At 46.2% G+C, this 17,078-nt stretch overlaps 1 protein-coding gene across 3 annotated transcripts in view; it reads left to right on the forward strand.

The window, feature by feature from the left end:
* Positions 1 to 17,078, forward strand: part of CD58 (CD58 molecule) — a 77,060-nt gene that overhangs the window by 4,463 nt on the left and 55,519 nt on the right. For all 3 annotated transcript variants that reach the window (XR_015767958.1, XM_028102141.2, XM_028102140.2), the window contains exon 2: positions 10,554 to 10,847. Coding sequence is in view for 2 of the 3 variants with exons in the window: in XM_028102141.2 (XP_027957942.1) it covers positions 10,554 to 10,847 (294 nt within the window). In the remaining variant the exon portion in view is untranslated. The remainder of the gene's footprint in view (positions 1 to 10,553; positions 10,848 to 17,078) is intronic.

Genomic DNA, 17,078 nt, shown 5'->3' on the forward strand with positions numbered 1-17,078 from the left:
TAAGGGATTTCAAGTAGACCATTGTACCAGAAAGTAGTAGGAAATGAAGTTGTAAACACAGGGCTAGGACTTAAGAGATAAAGTTTTGTGGGCCCCTTTAAAGACTGCGACTTTTTTACTCCCAGTCAAATGGGATGTTTTGGAGGATTTTGAACAGGAGTGAAATTACAATGAGTGGAATGTGTAAATGAATTATTCTGGCGGCTTTGTGAACAGTCTGTAGAGTGGGCAACGGAGAAGCAGGGGGACCAGCTGGGGAGGCCATAGGAACAATGCAGATAAGAAATGACTGCAAGAGAGGGGGATTGAATGGGAGGTAGGGGGGTATGGTTGGAAGGTAGAGTCAGCAGGATTGGGTGCTGGGGTGCATCGTCAAGATACCACATGGACAGAGCTGAGGTAGTGCCAGGCAGGTAGCAAAGCTCAATAAGAACTGTTGTATTGGGTGCCTGGGTGGCTCAGTTGGTTAAGCGACTGCCTCTGGCTCAGGTCATGATCCCGGAGTCCTGGGATCGAGTCCCGCATCGGGCTCCCTGCTCCGCAGGGAGTCTGCTTCTCCCTCTGACCCTCCCCCCTCTCATGTGCTCTCTCTCATTCTCTCTCTCTTTCAAATAAATAAATAAGATCTTAAAAAAAAAAAGAACTGTTGTATTAGCTCTTTTTAGCAGAGCCTGCCTTATTCTGCTGCTTTGTATAGTTCCTTTTTCTTGTCAGCTATCTCCACAGCTAGATTTTCTTTCCTTGTATGCAGAAACAAAGCCATATACTACTTCTTAAAAAGTTCCTTTCACTGATTTGTTTTCATGTTTTTTTTTTTTTAACATTACAGCGCGTTAAATCTGGACATTAGATGAGACAGTGTTTGTCTAGCATTTCTCCTTTTTAAGTTATTATCTTACATTATTATGTGAGACCTGTTCATGTTTTTTTGTTTGTTTTTGTTTCGGGGTTGTTTTTTTTTTTTTTTGCTGCAGTCAAGATTCAGAGTCTGTGTGTTTTTATTTAGGAAAAAGATACTCTAAGTCAAAATAGTGTGGTGTATTCCTATGAGAAAACTAGACCCATTGTTATAATAATAATAGCTGTCATGAATTGAGTACATGCCCTGTGCCAGGTTCTATGCTTAGTATTTTGGATTTTTGTTTTCATTTAATTGTCACACCAGTTTTTTTTTATAATCTTTAAATTTTTTATTGTTATATTAATCACCATACATTACATCATTAGTTTTTGATGTAGTGTTCCATGATTCATTGTTTGTGCATAACACCCCGTGCTCTGTCACACCAGTTTTTTAAGGTAGAGACTATTAAGGAAGAGAACAAAGGTCAACAAAGGTTGAACCTTGTCCAAGTTCACACAGGAAAGAAGTGAAAACGCGACAGAAGTCATCTGACTCAAAATCCATGCATTCCCAACCCAAAATTAGATGAGCAAATTTTATGACGATATGAAGAGCCATCGTGACCTCTCTCTCTTTTTTTAGGTTTATTTACTTTTTTAGTAATCTCTACACCCAACATGGGGCTCAAACTCACAATCCTAAGATCAAGAGTCACATGCTTTTCTGGCTGAGCCAGCCAGGAGCCCCCATGGGTGATCTCTTATATGTGACATGTATGCATTATCCAGTGTAATTTTGCTGAGACATGTGAAGTTATATAGGACAGCACAGTTACCAGTCATATAAGATGGCTTTCAGTATCATCATCTGCAGAAGGGGGTTGGGGAAACCTTACTTGGGCTGTAGAATTCAGGATGGGGATTTATTTACGTATTTATGAACATTTTGTTATAGTTACACTCTCTCTGTACATCCATACTTTACTCCCTAGTACTTTTGCATAATCCTGATAACATTATATTTATGAAAATTAACAGTAATCTCATCATATCACCTAACTTCTACCACTGTTCAGATTTCCCCAATTGTTACAAGAGTGCCTTTTTTTTAAAACACCAGGATCTAATCAAGTATCCCGCATTGCATTTGTGACTAGGTTTTTGGTTTAATTTTGATGGGTATCTTTAAAAAATTTTTAAAGAGACTTAGAACCACCTTTTGAGAACTCAATCTAAGAATTTGTTTTATTGCCTTTGGGGCACTGTAAGGTTTCTTGAATGAAAACAGGCTTTCAGGGTAGGTATAGGTTCCTGCGTTTGAAAGCAGAAAGTTTGCCTGCATTCATGAGGCATGAGTGTTTGTTTGCAGAAGTTTTCTGTCTTTTGATTTCCTCTTACATTTCTTCTCAAGTGCAGAAGGCTTTTTAAAGTAGTATATGGCTTTGTTTCTGCATAGAAGGAAAGAAAATCTAGCTGTGGAGATAGCTGGCAAGAAAAAGGAACTACACAAAGCAGCAGTAGAATAAGGCAGGCTCTGCTAAAAAGAGCTAATACAACAGTTCTAATTGAGCTTTGCTACCACACAGGCCCTTAGACTCTGCAGTCACAAATCAAACCTTCTGTCTCAGGATTGAAAGTGAAACCATGATACTACCTTTTCCATTTGTTCCGACGAGTTGAGGTCTGACTAGGAAGTGTAAAATACTGAGACTGTTCCCAGGAAAGTGCTGGGAAATATCTTAGCATTTCTTTGGAGGTAGCTTTCAGTGTCTGTCCACGAGCGTCAAAAGAAAACGTCTTCCATTTACTTAGAGACACAGGATCTTCTCCTTTGACCTTTTTTCCTTTTTCTTTTTAAAAATCTTCTTGCCCTTGTGCCCTTTGGTCTTTCTTTTCCTTCTCAGCTGCTGCTGGCGCCTATGCCAGTGACCTCTTAGCCCAAGGACTCTGGGGCTCCGATGGAAACCAGTGGAATTAAGGAGACCTCTTGCTCAGAATCCCTGCAATAAGTTCACGTCTGCTCTATGCCCCCAACCAGGAACCCCTAGTTCATAGGTCTACCCTTTGTGACCTTGACCAAGTATCTATCTGAGGGAAACAAATTACTTTGATAGGCTTGTTCTCAAGACCCGTTTCAGGTCCTAGGGGACTTCACTTCCTTTTCATAATATTCCCCAAAATGTCTGTTGTGATTAGTGTCTGAATTTCCACCAGGCTCACTGCTGTGTCGTTTCTTGAACATTTTTCCCCTGTAACAGTTAAAAACTAGAAAAAAAAATGCCATTTTATATACACATTCAGAAAATAATAAACTCAGATTCACAGGAAACTAATAAGACTGTTGTCATCATAAATTAGTTTCTTAACTATGAGCCGAAAAACCTGAAAATAGTAGGGATTATAAAGAAATTCTTAATGGAATGATCAATAGTGTATAGAAATACCTTGAATCAGAAGTTGGAGAATAGATTTTAAAAGACTCACAGTCTTAAATAGCTCTAGTGAAGACCCAATTCCCTAAAGCGTGCTGTAGATCTCAGATATATCCTCCAACAAGAACATGTGGCTTTTGAGCCTAATGAGCTCACAAATGGGGCTTTTGACCAAGATGGTGTGTGGGTATCTTGAAAGGACAGGCTGCAGGAGTGCTGACAATTAGAAACAGTATGAAACCAGCAAAAATGATTTTGATAATCTATTTTACTTAACCTAATAGAGCCACAATATTTTCATCTCAACATGGAGTTGATATAGAAAATATTAATGCGGGATTTTACATTCCGTCTTCAGTGTCCGAACATACCTCCATTCAGACAGACCACATTTCATGTGCTCCGGAGTCGTGTGTGGGTAGTGGTTACTGAGGCTCACTGTACAGATTGAGAGGGAAAGGAAAAGGGCTTTTAAGTGTCAGCCCAAGGAGTAATGCTTTGGGGAATGTTTTAGCCTGACAGAAGACAGAAAAGCTCAAAAGGAAATTGATTTGGTCAGTTCCAATATCTCCATTCCAGATGAGCTCATCCAGGAGGCAAGGAGTAGCTTGACAACTGAGAGCACCTGTGGGGCAAGTTCTGGGGGGTTTCAGGGACTGGGGGGCCAGGGGGTTTACAACTTGCCAAGACTCAGGTGGCTGCCATTTCAGGCTGAAGTCAAAGAGACAGGGAAGCAGTGGTGGCGTAGCTGAGAGCAGGAGATTCCTGTTTTTAGCAAATCATGGCAGCGCAAGTACCTGACTCAGTCTGGGCAAGGATGGAATGGACAAGGGAAGACCAAGGCCTCTCACTTCCTGGCTAAGAGTGCAGGCTCCGGAGCTGGCTGCCTGTGTCCAGACACCAGCTCTGTGTCTTCTGCGTGACCTCGGTCAACTTCTGAACCTTTGTAACCTGGTGGCTCCCGTTCTTTGGAATGTTCTTCTCCATATTCTCAGACCCCACGCCCTGACTTTTTCTGGGCTGAGTTGGCCTAGGGCTCATTTGGAGTGGATTTATGAAGAGCTAGGTTAAAGAAACAAGCTGCATTGTACTTCCTTGAGTAAAAAGACTGCATTTCCTCCTTATTATCTACATACCTGGTGAGCAGATTTCCTACCCCCAAACTGGGTCATGGGGCCTGACTAATCTGACAATATCTGTGAACCTAACAGGACAGATTATCTGATAACAGACATTTTAGGAGAGTGGCCACTTCTCTGTGTTGTAAATGTGTGTCTGTGTGTAGAGAGAGACTTTGTCTCCCAAAATGCCACCCCTTTCACACTCCAGGTAGATGTCAACAGAGGGTGTGCCATGATACAGAGGAGAAAGGTTGTGGTCACAACCCCCTGTCTGGAGAAGAGACTCATCTGCTCACTTGGGTTCAGAATGCCCCCAGATCCTGCTGTCTTCACGCTTGAAGGAGTCTTTAACTGAAACACCGTTAGAATGTTGAACATAGGGGGGAAATACCAAGATTTATATATTCAGGTACTGAAACTTTTAGGGGATTTTTTTCATCAAATGAACTTTGATCTTAACTGCTAAGATCTGCAGGCCATCCTTAGAAGATATTTTAGACAGAGAAAAAGACTTTAAAATCACATTGTTCATATCTAAGAAATGACATCTATAAACAAATTGCATCTCCTCAGACCTGACACGGCCTATTACCTTTGATGTGGCGCTGACATCCTGCATGGGTCCAGGCTTACCTGGTGCAGGTAGTAGGCGCCGCCTAGTTAAACCTGAAGGGGAAGCAGGAGACAAAGGGGAGCGTCTTGAAAGGAACAGCAGTGGGGGAGACACGGGAGTGGGAATCCAGCAGCCCCTCCAGTCTGGCTGTGGTGCTGGTGGCCGGCTTTGGGGGAGGGGGACCGTTTCGCCTGCACACCGGCGGGCAGGGGGTCCCCAGGCCACTTATTCTTTGGTGCCAGTTGAACGTTTCCACGTCCCCTCGCTGAGTGATGGTGATTCATCAACCAGTTTCCACAGCAGCTTAGGACCTTGCAAAGCTCAGGGTTTGGAGGAACTGCCAAATTTTGTGGTTCTGTCAGGAAGCCCTGCCTTTCAGACTATAGTCCAGCTGTATTTAGGTTACTTAATTCACCCAAATATTGATATCGAGTGCCCTTCCTGTGCCAGGCAGCGGGAATACAGCAGAGACCAAGCACCACCCTGTCTTTGTCCTCATGGGGTTAGCCGGGCCGGGGGGGGGGGGGGGGGGCCTGAACTCAGATTGGAATCAGTTGCCGCCTTTTAAGAATGAGAAGTTTTCACACAAAATTTGAACATCCAGCATTTCCTGGAAAATCAGAAGTTCTGCAAATTGCCTGCGCTCACGCGGGTGGGAGGTGAGGAGCGCTGCTCCAGAGGAGCGCATGCGCGCCAGTGCCCCCGCGCCTCAGCTCCCCGGCCCTCTCCCAGTGCCTCTGCTGGCTGCACTGCGGGTCTCTGTTCATGCTTCATCTCCCCATTCTCTCAGGCTTCGCAGTGTCTCCTGTGGTTTGGTTTCCCTTGTTACTTCTTCCCTTTGTTCCTGTTTTCTTTCCCTTTTCTTTTTTTGGCTCCAGCTTTTCTTCGTCCCCGCATTCAAGCCTCTCTTGTCCCTTTTCCGCATCTCGCATGGTACCTGACATCACCCATGAGGAGTGCAGACTCTTAGGCCCTCTCTTCAACTTTGTTTCTCATGGCCTCTGATTATGAAGCCCTGCCCCAGGTCCCTTTGTCACATCTGAAGTCGTTTGCAAACTGCAACACCACCATCACAAAACTCAGGTTGTCACATTTTGGGGATTTGGGTTTATCACTTTCTTGCTCAGTCAAACATCAGTTCCTCATGTATGAAGTCAGGGGCATGAGGGCCACAGACTCTTGCTCTCTCAGGCCCTCTCAGGCCCTGACATTCCGTGATTTGAGGACCACTGAGCTTGGTACCTCACCTGCAGTTTTCAGAGGCATGCTTGAGTCTCAACTAGAGTAGTCCCAGTACATTCTAGAAACCACATCTGTAGAAATCCTGTATCATGTCACGTCTTTAATAGCCATATGCCGCATAGCAGGCCAAATAAGAAATAGTGGTTATGAGCATTCTGGAGTCAGACCAGTCTAAGTTCAAATCCAGTTTTACCACTTCACTAGCAAGTCGCTTAATCTTTGTGCACCTCAGTTTCCTCATCTGCAAAAAATAAGGTCAAAAATAACGCCTGCCTCGTGTGGCTTTTAAGAGGGTTCAATGGGTGCATATTTGTAGAACTCTTCCAATGGTGCCTCACAGATAGTAAGTACTATACAAGTGTTTGCTTACTAAAAATAGCAGTCCACGTCAGTCCCAGGAGCCAGCTGAAAACACGCAGAGGAATTTGTGGCTGGGAGTGGGAATTCCTCCTCCTTAACTCAGTAGTTATGGTGACCATATTTTCTAAGTCAAAAAATCAGGACACTTCATCTGCAAAATATGTGAGTTGCAATTCTGACTTCAAACCATAGAAGAATTATCAAAATTGGGTGTGATGAAAATGTTTTGCAAGGACACTGCAACAAAATATTTGGAGTTGGAGCTGTTCTTAGATACATGATTTCTCTGTCTTTTGGTATTAGGTACCCTCCTATCTTCAAAAGATCATTCAATATTCTTCAAAACAATTTTAAAAAAATGCTGGCTAGCATGGAATGTCTGTTTAGGCAATCACTAATTCATTTTTTTCTTTCCCTCTATTTGTTTGTAAATGATGCGAGCTCACACCACACTCGGTGGTCACAGAAGCAGGATCACATACAACCAAGGTATTGATGTGGCCTGACTCACTGCAAGAAAAAGAGGGAAAGCCCTGTTGAAAGCCAGCTTCCTTTTGGCCATTGTGTAAAGACTCTCAGTCTTATTCAAACCTCAAAACAATCGTTTGTGGTGGGCGTTATGATTTACATTTTACAGCTGAGGGAGCCTTGTGTGGGAGGCTTTTGAGAGTTCCCCTGGACCCATCTGCCTGAGAATCTGGGCACTTACCCTTCCGCCCCCTAGCATGGGAAATTGGCATCCTCTCTGACCACTCCGATAGCAGCAAAGCAACCAGCTCACTGCTGACTCCTTTCCTTGCTGCTGTTTGTGTGCAAATTCATTCATTCACTCATTCATTCATTCACGGTTTGTGACCTTTGAGAAACAACTCACTCCCCTTTCTGCTGTTCCTCTTTTTCATTGGCGATTATCCTATCAGCAGCTTACTTCATTCAGGGTTAGTCTTGGAAGTGCAATGGAAAAGACTTCACTGTGAGAAGGGAATGCTAGACAGTAGCCACTACAAATGTGATGATCCCCAAGTCTGGATCTTCTCCTGTGAGCCCCGGACCTGTGTACCCAGCAGCCTACTGGACATCTCCACTTGGCAGTCTTACAGACCCCACACAGTGTCCCAAACTGAAAGTATGATCTTCCAGCCCCAGCCTGGCTCTCCTCCACGTCCCCTGTCTTAGGGAACGACAGTGGGGCTCACTGCTCCTCATTCTTCACAAGCTGTCTCTAACCCCTCATCCGCTCCCCGAGTGGGTGCTCTATAGTGATACCCTGTGGTTCTACTTGGTGGCCCTGAGCGCGGTTGCAGTGGGGTGTTGGTCCAATTATTTGTTTTAATTAATTAATTTGATAGCGCGCATAAGCAGGGGGAGCAGGCAGAGGCAGAGGGAGAAGCAGGCTCCCGGCTGAGCAAGGAGCCCAATGTGGGGCTCGATCCCAGGACCCTGGGAATCACGACCTGAGCTGAGGGCGGATGTTTAACCGATTGAGCCACTCAGGCGCCCCTGGTCCCAATTATTTGGACCAAGTCTGACTTCCCTAACAAAAAGTAAGCTCTGAGAGGGCAGGGGCTGTGTCTTGTTCTGGGGTGGGGGGAGTCCCCACATCGTAGAGCTGCCCAGTGAGTATTTCCAGACTGCCCAGTGAGTATTTCCAGAGTGAGTACCAGGACCAGGCTGCTCTGAAGGGAGCGGGGGGCTGCACAGAGTCAGGAAATCTGTGTTCTGGTCCCTCTGCCGCCGTAAGCCTGCCGAGGGACTCTGTGTGATGCGGTGAGCACCACTACTGCAGTGTGTGTGACAGGCGTTGAAGAGGGTGCGTGAATACACTGCTGGCACCGAGGAGGCATCCAGTGACCTTGCCCTTCAGTTTTCTTGGTGCCCTGTCACTTCACCTATGAAATGGGGGGTTGTTCGACTAAATGGTTTTGACAGTTTCTTCCAGCTCAAAACTGAATTTTTTGGAACTGGTCTCTCCCTTCCCCTCCCGTGCTTCTTACCAGCACTAGCTCCATTCCCGACTTCTTTTGTCCTCCTGTTCTCAAGCCCAGGAAACATCACCTCTCCCTGGGAAGATGGCAGCCATCCATCTTTATGCAGCCAAGGTTCACCTCCTACTACTTCTCTTCCCCCACCACCCTACCCACTGCCGTTCATGCATGCATTCACTCATTCATTCACTCACAAGACATTTCGAGCCTCCGCTAGTGGCTGTGGATAGACCCTCACTCCTCAAATCCTGCCCCCTCTCATCCACCTTCCCACGTGCTCTGGTCAGGTGTGAGAGAAGAGAGGGCGTGATCAGCACCGCAACGAGGGCTGCTGGTGTATTCCTGTGGGCAGTCCCCCTTAATTAAGGGAGATGGGTTCTAGAAATCCTCGCAATAGACAAATGGGACGTATTTACTTCTTATTTGAAATTACTGAACACAGTTGCCTACAATTGGTCTATTTAATAGTTTTGATTTTCCCCCATGCTCTTTCAATTACCCTGATTGCTGCTAGGCATAAACTTCCATCAAGTTTTAATTTATCTTTAACGTCTTTCCCTTAACAGCTGTTCTTCTCTCTTAACAAGAAAGTCAAGTCTGGAACCAGATGCATTTAAACCCATTTTGGGGTATCGAGACTATCCCAGTCTAGGGGTGGTAGTAAATATTTAACAACTGGATTGGTGCAGAGTAGGCAGGAGTCTCTCTCTGAAGCATTAGTTCCTTTGCTGTAAATACTCCCACCACGTGGGTTTCAGGTGATCAGCCAGGCTTGGCTGAATGGGGTCCAGGTGAGATGCTAACGGTTGACTCACGAGGGGGGACGATTGGAGCCAGCTCTCCCACGCTCCCCATGCCACTGAACCTAGTCCTGTGCCCTTAGTCTGCGTCTCACCCCACCTGGCTTGCTTCCCAGTCATTGTTTCTGATCTCAGCTAATAGCCTCTGTCAGTCAGCCAAGAAGGATGCCTGACCGACACCGTTAACTACCCCCTCTCCCTCACCCGCCACCTCCAGTCACTAACCCCCGGTGCTTTCTCTCCCAAGCTGCTCTCCAAGTCTGCCCTTTTGTCTGTCCCCTCCACCCACACCCCGCTGTGGTCTGCGCAGTCTGCCACCCTCTCGTTGCTGGTTTCCCTGCCTGCATGCCTGGCCCCAGCCACCGCTGTCCACGCTTAAATGACGTCGTGCCGGTCTTGTGTTGAAAGCCGTCCTGTGGCTTTGCCTTGCCATTAGGATCCATCCCAAACCCTTAGCATGTCTTACCTGACATCCCCAAGTACCCTCACATACACTGTGATCTGGCCCCACCTGCCCCTCCAGCCTCACCCCCCACCTGTGACCTGCTTGCTCGCTTCCTCTAGCCATGGGGAGCTGCTTTTATTATTTCCTCAAACACACCCAGCTCCTTCTCGACTCAGGGCTTCCTTTATTTTATTTATTTTTTTGGGGGGGAGGAGGCTCCGCTTCCTCTATCAGTACAATTACCTCTCCACCCCCACTCCCCCAGCCCTTGGGTGATGCCTCCTGTGGTGCGTCAGCGTGACTTCCTGGGGAAGGCCCTCACGGAGGTGGCTCCCTGGGCCTGCTTTGTCTTCCCTACACAGTGGGGCTTCTTGACGGCCTGGAGGGACACCTGTCTGGTTGGCTGTCATGTTGGCAGCCATGCCCACAGCCCCTAGCAGGGACTTGGTGCTCCATCGAAGTTGAATCCGCTTCTTGCATTTATGTGGGCCCCAGTGCCCCCATTAGAGAGTAAACTCCGCACGGTCAAACATGTCCTGCTTGCTGTGTTTGCCATCAGCGGTTTATCTGCTTAGTGAGAAAAGTTAGTCAATGAATCATTTTTACTGCTAAATTTCACTTTTCTCGCCCCCAAAGAGCATCTTGGAGGATGGTTTTCTATTTTCAATAAAGTCGTGTTGGTTTTCCTAACCAATTTCTTTTTCCCTCCTAGACTCCATCAGCTGTGATCCCCAGAGGATGTTTGGAATTGTGAACAAGAGCGTAACTTTCTATGTAGCAAGTTTCGAACACGTTACAGAGATCATGTGGACAAAAAGTAAGGATAAAGTCATTGAATGGGAAGCAGGCTCCTCCGTCCACGTTTTCCCACCTTTTGTAGATAGAGTTCATTTAGATACCACGTCAGGAAGCCTTACCATCTTCAATCTGACATCATCGGATGAAGCTGAGTATAGATTTGAATCTCCGAGCTTTGGTGACATCTTGTTTACTCTGAATGTGATTGGTGAGTATCCCATAAATGGGTTTGTTTAAAATGGCAACTTTCCAACTATTTTCAGAGATGAACACAAATGAACGGTTTCTGAGAAATAAGAGAATTCGATCTCTTAGGCTGTCAGGCACATAGGAGGAGCAAGTGTCCATCCCCTCGTCATCCTCTGAGTGAGGAGAGGATGTGACCGAGGTGGAGGGAGCGACCCCAGCTGGGCTGAGCTGCTGCCAGCGGCATCTCTTGTCTTGCTAGGAATATTCTGGAAAGGGATATAGGGGCAGCAGTGAACTCAAAACTCTTTGAGCTCCACTGAGAGATGATGCTCTAGAAATTAGAGTGCCTGCTTGCACCTGCACCGCACCCCAGCAGGTGGATTTTTTTCTCCCCTGTATCACTTTACACAGAAACTGGAGATAGAGTCCAGGTTCCTCCACACTTCCCATCGATACTTCCAGGTCATTCTCCTTGTCATCTATAGGCCTGTGGATATATCCCAACGTTTCTGGATCACTGGAATGCCTGGCTCACTTTTGCTGTTTCTGATGTTCCTGCTGTTATAATTCTTAGTGATTACAATATTTAAATATATAATTCTAATATCCTGGCTTCTGAGTCCCTGATCTCACCTGTGATGGTCTTGTCTTCCATCCACCTCCCCCACCTTTCCCCATGGATAGAACCTAGAAGTTGTCATTACCATTCATTCTATTTATTTTTTTTAAATTTTATTTTATTATGTTATGTTAGTCACCGTACATTACATGATTAGTTTTTGATGAAGTGATCCATGATTCATTGTTTGCGTATAACACCCAGTGATCCATGCAGTACGTGCCCTCCTTAATACCCATCACCAGGCTAACCCATCCCCCCACCCCCTCCCCTCTAGAACCCTCAGTTTGTTTCTCAGAGTCCATAGTCTCTCATGGTTTGTCTCCCCCTCTGACTTACTCCCCTTCATTCTTCCCTTCCTACTAGCTTCTTCTTTTTTTTTTTTAAACATATAATGTATTATTTGTTTCAGAGGTACATGTCTATTACCACTCATTCTAAGCCCTCCACTATGTCATGCCAGATGTCCCCTGCTCTGCCAAATCTGCCACCCCTTCACCTTGCATGGCCCCCTGTCCTCCTTAGGCAGCCCCGAATATGCTCACTCACGGCTCACACATTGGAAGACTTGCTTAGTTTCCTTGCTCCTTTTAATTTTTTTAATTTCATTTTTTAAATTACTTTTTAACGATTTTATTTATTTATGTGAGAGAAAGAGCGAGAGAGAGAGAGAGCACAAGCAGGGGCAGAGGGAGAGGGAGAAGCAGGCTCCCTGGAGCTTGACATAGGGCTCGATCCCAGGACCCCAGGATCATGACCTGAGCCACCCAGGTGCACCATCCTTGCTCCTTTTTAAATGGGCCATACTCCTCTGGCCTGTGCAACCAGGTCCAGTCCATTGTGCTGCCTGTTCTGCGCTCACACACTGTGGCTGCCGAGAAACTCATCGCCCCACAGAGCCCCACACGTGAAGCTTCTGGTCGCTTGCCTCAGTCAAGTCCAACATGTCCCCCAGTGTCCTAGCAATTATCCTTCCTCTCCTCAAGCCTTGAAGACCCTCTTCTCCAAAGCCACTCCTCAGCTGAAAGCTTCGCTTCTTGTTTCACTGAGGAAGAGAAGCACTCGGAGGAGAATTTCCACAGGCTGTCACCCTTAGCCTTTCTGCCTACCTGCCCTTGAGCATGGGTACCCTGCTCACGGAGGACCAAGCCCTCTGCTGTGCCCCGAGCCCTGCCTCCCTGCCACTGCCCTTGGGGACATTGCTCTAGTCGGTGCCCTTGCTCTGTTCCAGCAGCGGTGTCCTCCGTGGGCTGCCAGCCCGACCCTACCAGCACGCAGTATGCTGTCAGACATTCATGCCAGCACCGGGAGCCCTCTGATGCCCCCTCCACCCCTCCAGCTACCACTTGCCATCTTGAGTTTGTAGAAAATCTCCCTGAAGGGTTGTCCGTGTTTGCTTTCTAACTCCTTTTCTCCTGTTTACTTTTAACCCACCCCAAACAGGCTTTCATCCCATCACTGTACCAGAACTCTTGATCTCCTCATTAATGAAGGCAGTGATCCATTCATGCTCTCTCCACCACATCTTTCTTGGCCACTCAGCAGCATCTGACATAGCTGATCACTCTCTCCTCTGAAACACAACCTCCTCTTGGCATCCAGGACACCACCCTATTCCGGTTTTCTTTTAGCTCACTAACTCTTCCTTCTCAGCTTCCTTGGCTGGTTCCCTCATCTTGCCAACCTGCAAGCATTGGAGACTTGAAGGCTTGAGCCACCCTTCTCTGTGTACATTCACACCCAGCTGGGTGAGCTCGTTCTGGGTTCGGGTTTTAAATATTGTTTTGATGCTGATAATGCAGATTGAGAGCTCTCACCTGGAGCCCCACTGAGCTCCTTATGTGTGTTTCTGACCGCTTCCTCTGTATTTCACTCGGATATCTATCTGATGGGCCTCTCAAATCACAGGTTCCAAAGTGAGCTCATCAACTTTCCCTTAAATCCCGTTCCTCCCCAAATCTTTCCCCTAGCTTGGTTAATGGCAGGGCCTTCTTTTTGGTTGCTCAGGCTAAAACCTTGATGTCATCCTGACACCATGTTTCTCTTCCTCTTTCTGTCGAACACTGTGTTTATCCCACCAGGAAATTTTGCTGGTTTTACAGCATCTGACCACTTCTCACCACTTCCTCTGGGGCTGATCCAAGGCTCCTTTATCCTCATCTGGAGGACTGCAGCAGCCGCCTAGTTGGGCACCCAGCTTCTACCATTGCCCCTTACAGGAGGCATTTTGTGTTGTTTACAAATTTAATTACATTTCATTTTTTTCCAGTTTTATTGAGGCATAATTGACCTGTATCACTGTATAAGTTTGAGGTGTACAGCGTAAAGGTTTGACTTACATATTTTATGACCACAGTTTATTTTTAAACAGAAGCAGCCAGAGTGATCTTAAAACAGAGGTTGGAGCAAGTCATTCATCAGCTTAGAACCTTCTAGTGGCCCCATCTCTCTGAGTTAAAGCTAAGATTGATAGCGCAAGGCTGTATGAAAGCTGGCATCCATGATCACCTCTTTCTGTTCTCAGGCATTCTAGTGTTGCCCTTGACTTTGGCTGCCTTTTCTGTGCTACCCACCAGCATTCCCAGCTGAACCTGTACCCATGTCACACCTCTGTGGGGTCCCAGGTTCACTGTTTTCTCCTAGAAGAGGGTGTCATTCTAGCCCTCCCTACCCTATGCCAGAGGTGTTCTAGAAAGATCCAACTCGTAGCAAAGTGTGTACGATCATTTGCAGGGAATGGAGAAGAGGCAGAAAGTCCAGTGTAGAAATTCAGGTCTGAGCTCTAAGTCCCATTCAAGGCAGTCTCAGTGGCACAAGATGGGGTGAGGAGCTGGATGAATAGCTGTTATTCACCAGTTCACCTGCCTGGTCTGCTGGAGACATTGGAAAGAAGAGGGAATTTCTCTCTTGTTCATCATTGTAGCCCCAGAGCCCAGCAAGGGACTTCAGTAGGTACTAGGCATTCAATAAATATTTATTATAGCAATGAAAGCAATTGAACCAGGTGACTGGGAGGTCAGAGGTGCAGTTGACAGAAATGGGGGCTCTCAGACTGGGTGGCTGGTTTGTCCAGAAGATGATCAACTCCATTTAGAAGAGTGAGGCTTGTTAAGGTGTGCAGGCATCCCATTAGAAGAACCAGTGGTTGCCTTTGGAGAGGCAGACTTTTTAAAACGTGCAGGTTGGGGATCTGGCTGTTTATAGAGCCAGCAACTGAAACGATTGATTTCAAATTTAGATAACAATGGAATACATTTTAAGAGCCCTTTTGTAGAGTTTGTAAAACTGAGTTCAAACTTTTGAATACGTTTATCTTTTTCAAACTTGATGAAGTGTTTAAGAGTAATTTGATTTTTAAAATTGCATGGTCGCTCAACCAAGGTGCTTGATTTCAGGAGTCAGACCAACTGAACAGCCCTTAGGAAGCCTAGTTAGCAAAGGCCCACCGAGCAGCAGAGTCCAGAGGAAGTGAATTTTGATCAGGAGGCACTGATCTGGGCAGCATTAAATGTGGGACCTCAAGTCCTGGCTTGAGAGTCTGGATTTTAGCCTGTGACGGTGGGGAGCCACTGGATCCGATACTGGAGCAAAGAAGTAACTTGATGAACTCTATTTTCAGACGATTAATCAGTAGTGATGGTGGATTAGACAGAGGGGACACCAGGTTGGAAGCTACTGTGATCTTCTAGGGGGACAGGTGTTGCTAGTAGATGTTGGGAAAGGAAAGAAAGAAGATACTTCTAAGAAAGAGTCAAGCGATTTAGATTTTGGTTATAAAAAGACATAAGATGACTCAGGATTTCACACCTGAATGACAAAATGATTGGTCATACTTCTTTTTTTTTTTTGAAATGAGGAAGGCCTACTTCCTTCGGGGTATGTTAATACCTAAGTGACTTGGTGATCTTCCGGAGACCCCAGGCCTAATGGGAGATTTTCAGAAAGGATATTTTAGACAGGGGGATTTCCTGGCACCCCCTCAGTTTTAGGCCATCTACTTCCTTCTGTGTGTAAATTGGTATTTGGTTTCCTTCTTCCCTCAAAATCCCCTTCAAATTTCCACCATCGATGTTTTTTAGTTCTTTCTCTTGTTAGTTGCATTGAAGATGTTGATGTTCATATAAGTAGAATTAACTACTCTATCCTTAAATGGTCTGAAGTGGTATGACTTTTTATTAAAGTTAAGAGAAATACACAAATATCGTCAGATCTATGTAAGCAGTTCTCAATCTTACAGAGTAGTGTGCTGAATTCATTCATTGTAAATTGACTAAGTTGTCTTAAGGATGAAGTAAGTACATTTCCTGCCAGTTTCATGCTGCTTAAGGTAGAGATGTAACTAATACTTGTTACATCGCTGTGGGAAGTCCCATGGGCAGTGAGAGAATATGAGGATTCTAGACACAAAGATCTGAGTTGTAGAAGCTCTGAGCCAGATGCTGCAGGAAGGTTTGCATACTTTCCTGTGAGCGGGACAGGCTCTTCCAGATTGACTCTCTGGCAACCGTGCGGTAGTGAGACCCCCAGAAAGAGCTTTTGGATAGTTAAATGAGCTCCAAAAACACGGAAAATTATACTAGCTCTTCCACGTAGGCCCTTTCAAATTATGTTCATCCTCCACTAGACCTTTCCAGTCTTGTAGAGTATTACATTCCATCTGACAGGTGAAAACGAGACAGATTTAGCAATGGGTCTCTCCATCTGTAGAACAAGAGGCCCGGGCTGGATGATTTCTTAATCTACCGCAAGAGCTGTGGGCCAAGGTTACATAGAGCGGAAGCCCACACCTCCCAACTCCTGGTTGTGTAACGCACGCTTGTGGGGGGCCTTGCCTTCTTGCCATGTGCTCTGTTGCAGCTGAAGTGACTGTGCCAGGCAGTGCGTGTTAATCCCTATGACAGTTATTACCCATATCACCTCCTTTCATCCTCACCTCCACCGTGGAGGGGAGGCACTGTTTGTTGCCCTATTGTACAGGAGAGGAAACCTAGCCACAGAGGGATTCAGTAACTTGGCCGAGGGCACGTGGCTCTTCCTGGTAACGCTGCGGTGTGAACCCAGGCAGTCAGGCTCCTGAGTCCAGGCTCCTGGCCACCTCACCCTTCCTTTTCAGAGGGGAGCCGATTGAAGAGTTTGCCTTTTATACAGTGGAGAGAATAATTTGAAACCGTCTCCCTGAATTTATCCATCTATCCACCCATCCCTCCCTCTGTCCAACATACATTCTCCTTACTGAGGAGCCACCTGTGCGCCTTGTGTTGGGTCAGGCGCCGTGGGTAAGAGGTGAGGAGTATCTAGTCTTACCCTCCAAAGATGTACAGTCCGAGGGGTCTCATGAGGCAGCTCTGTTGAGTTCAGAAAGTGTTGAACGAAATGCTAGACGTTGGCCAAACTAGATCACTAAACTAGAATCTGTGACAGAACACATGGAGCATCCACATCAGAATCGTCTGGGGTGGTGGGGCCCAGGAATCTGTATTTTTAATACACACCCTTGGTGATTTCTCGTGCCCATTGATATTTGAGAAATGCTTCTGTGGAACATCTCCAAGGACCTAGAAAGCTCAGTTTCAGGCCCCTGAGAAACACCCAGCTTAGTTGCAGAGGCAGGCATAGGTACGGGCAGAATCT

The sequence above is a fragment of the Eumetopias jubatus genome, unplaced genomic scaffold (genome assembly GCF_037043125.1).
Source record: "Eumetopias jubatus isolate StellerSeaLion01/CBP00866 unplaced genomic scaffold, mEumJub1_p1.0 scaffold_4, whole genome shotgun sequence".
Lineage (NCBI taxonomy): Eukaryota > Metazoa > Chordata > Mammalia > Carnivora > Otariidae > Eumetopias > Eumetopias jubatus.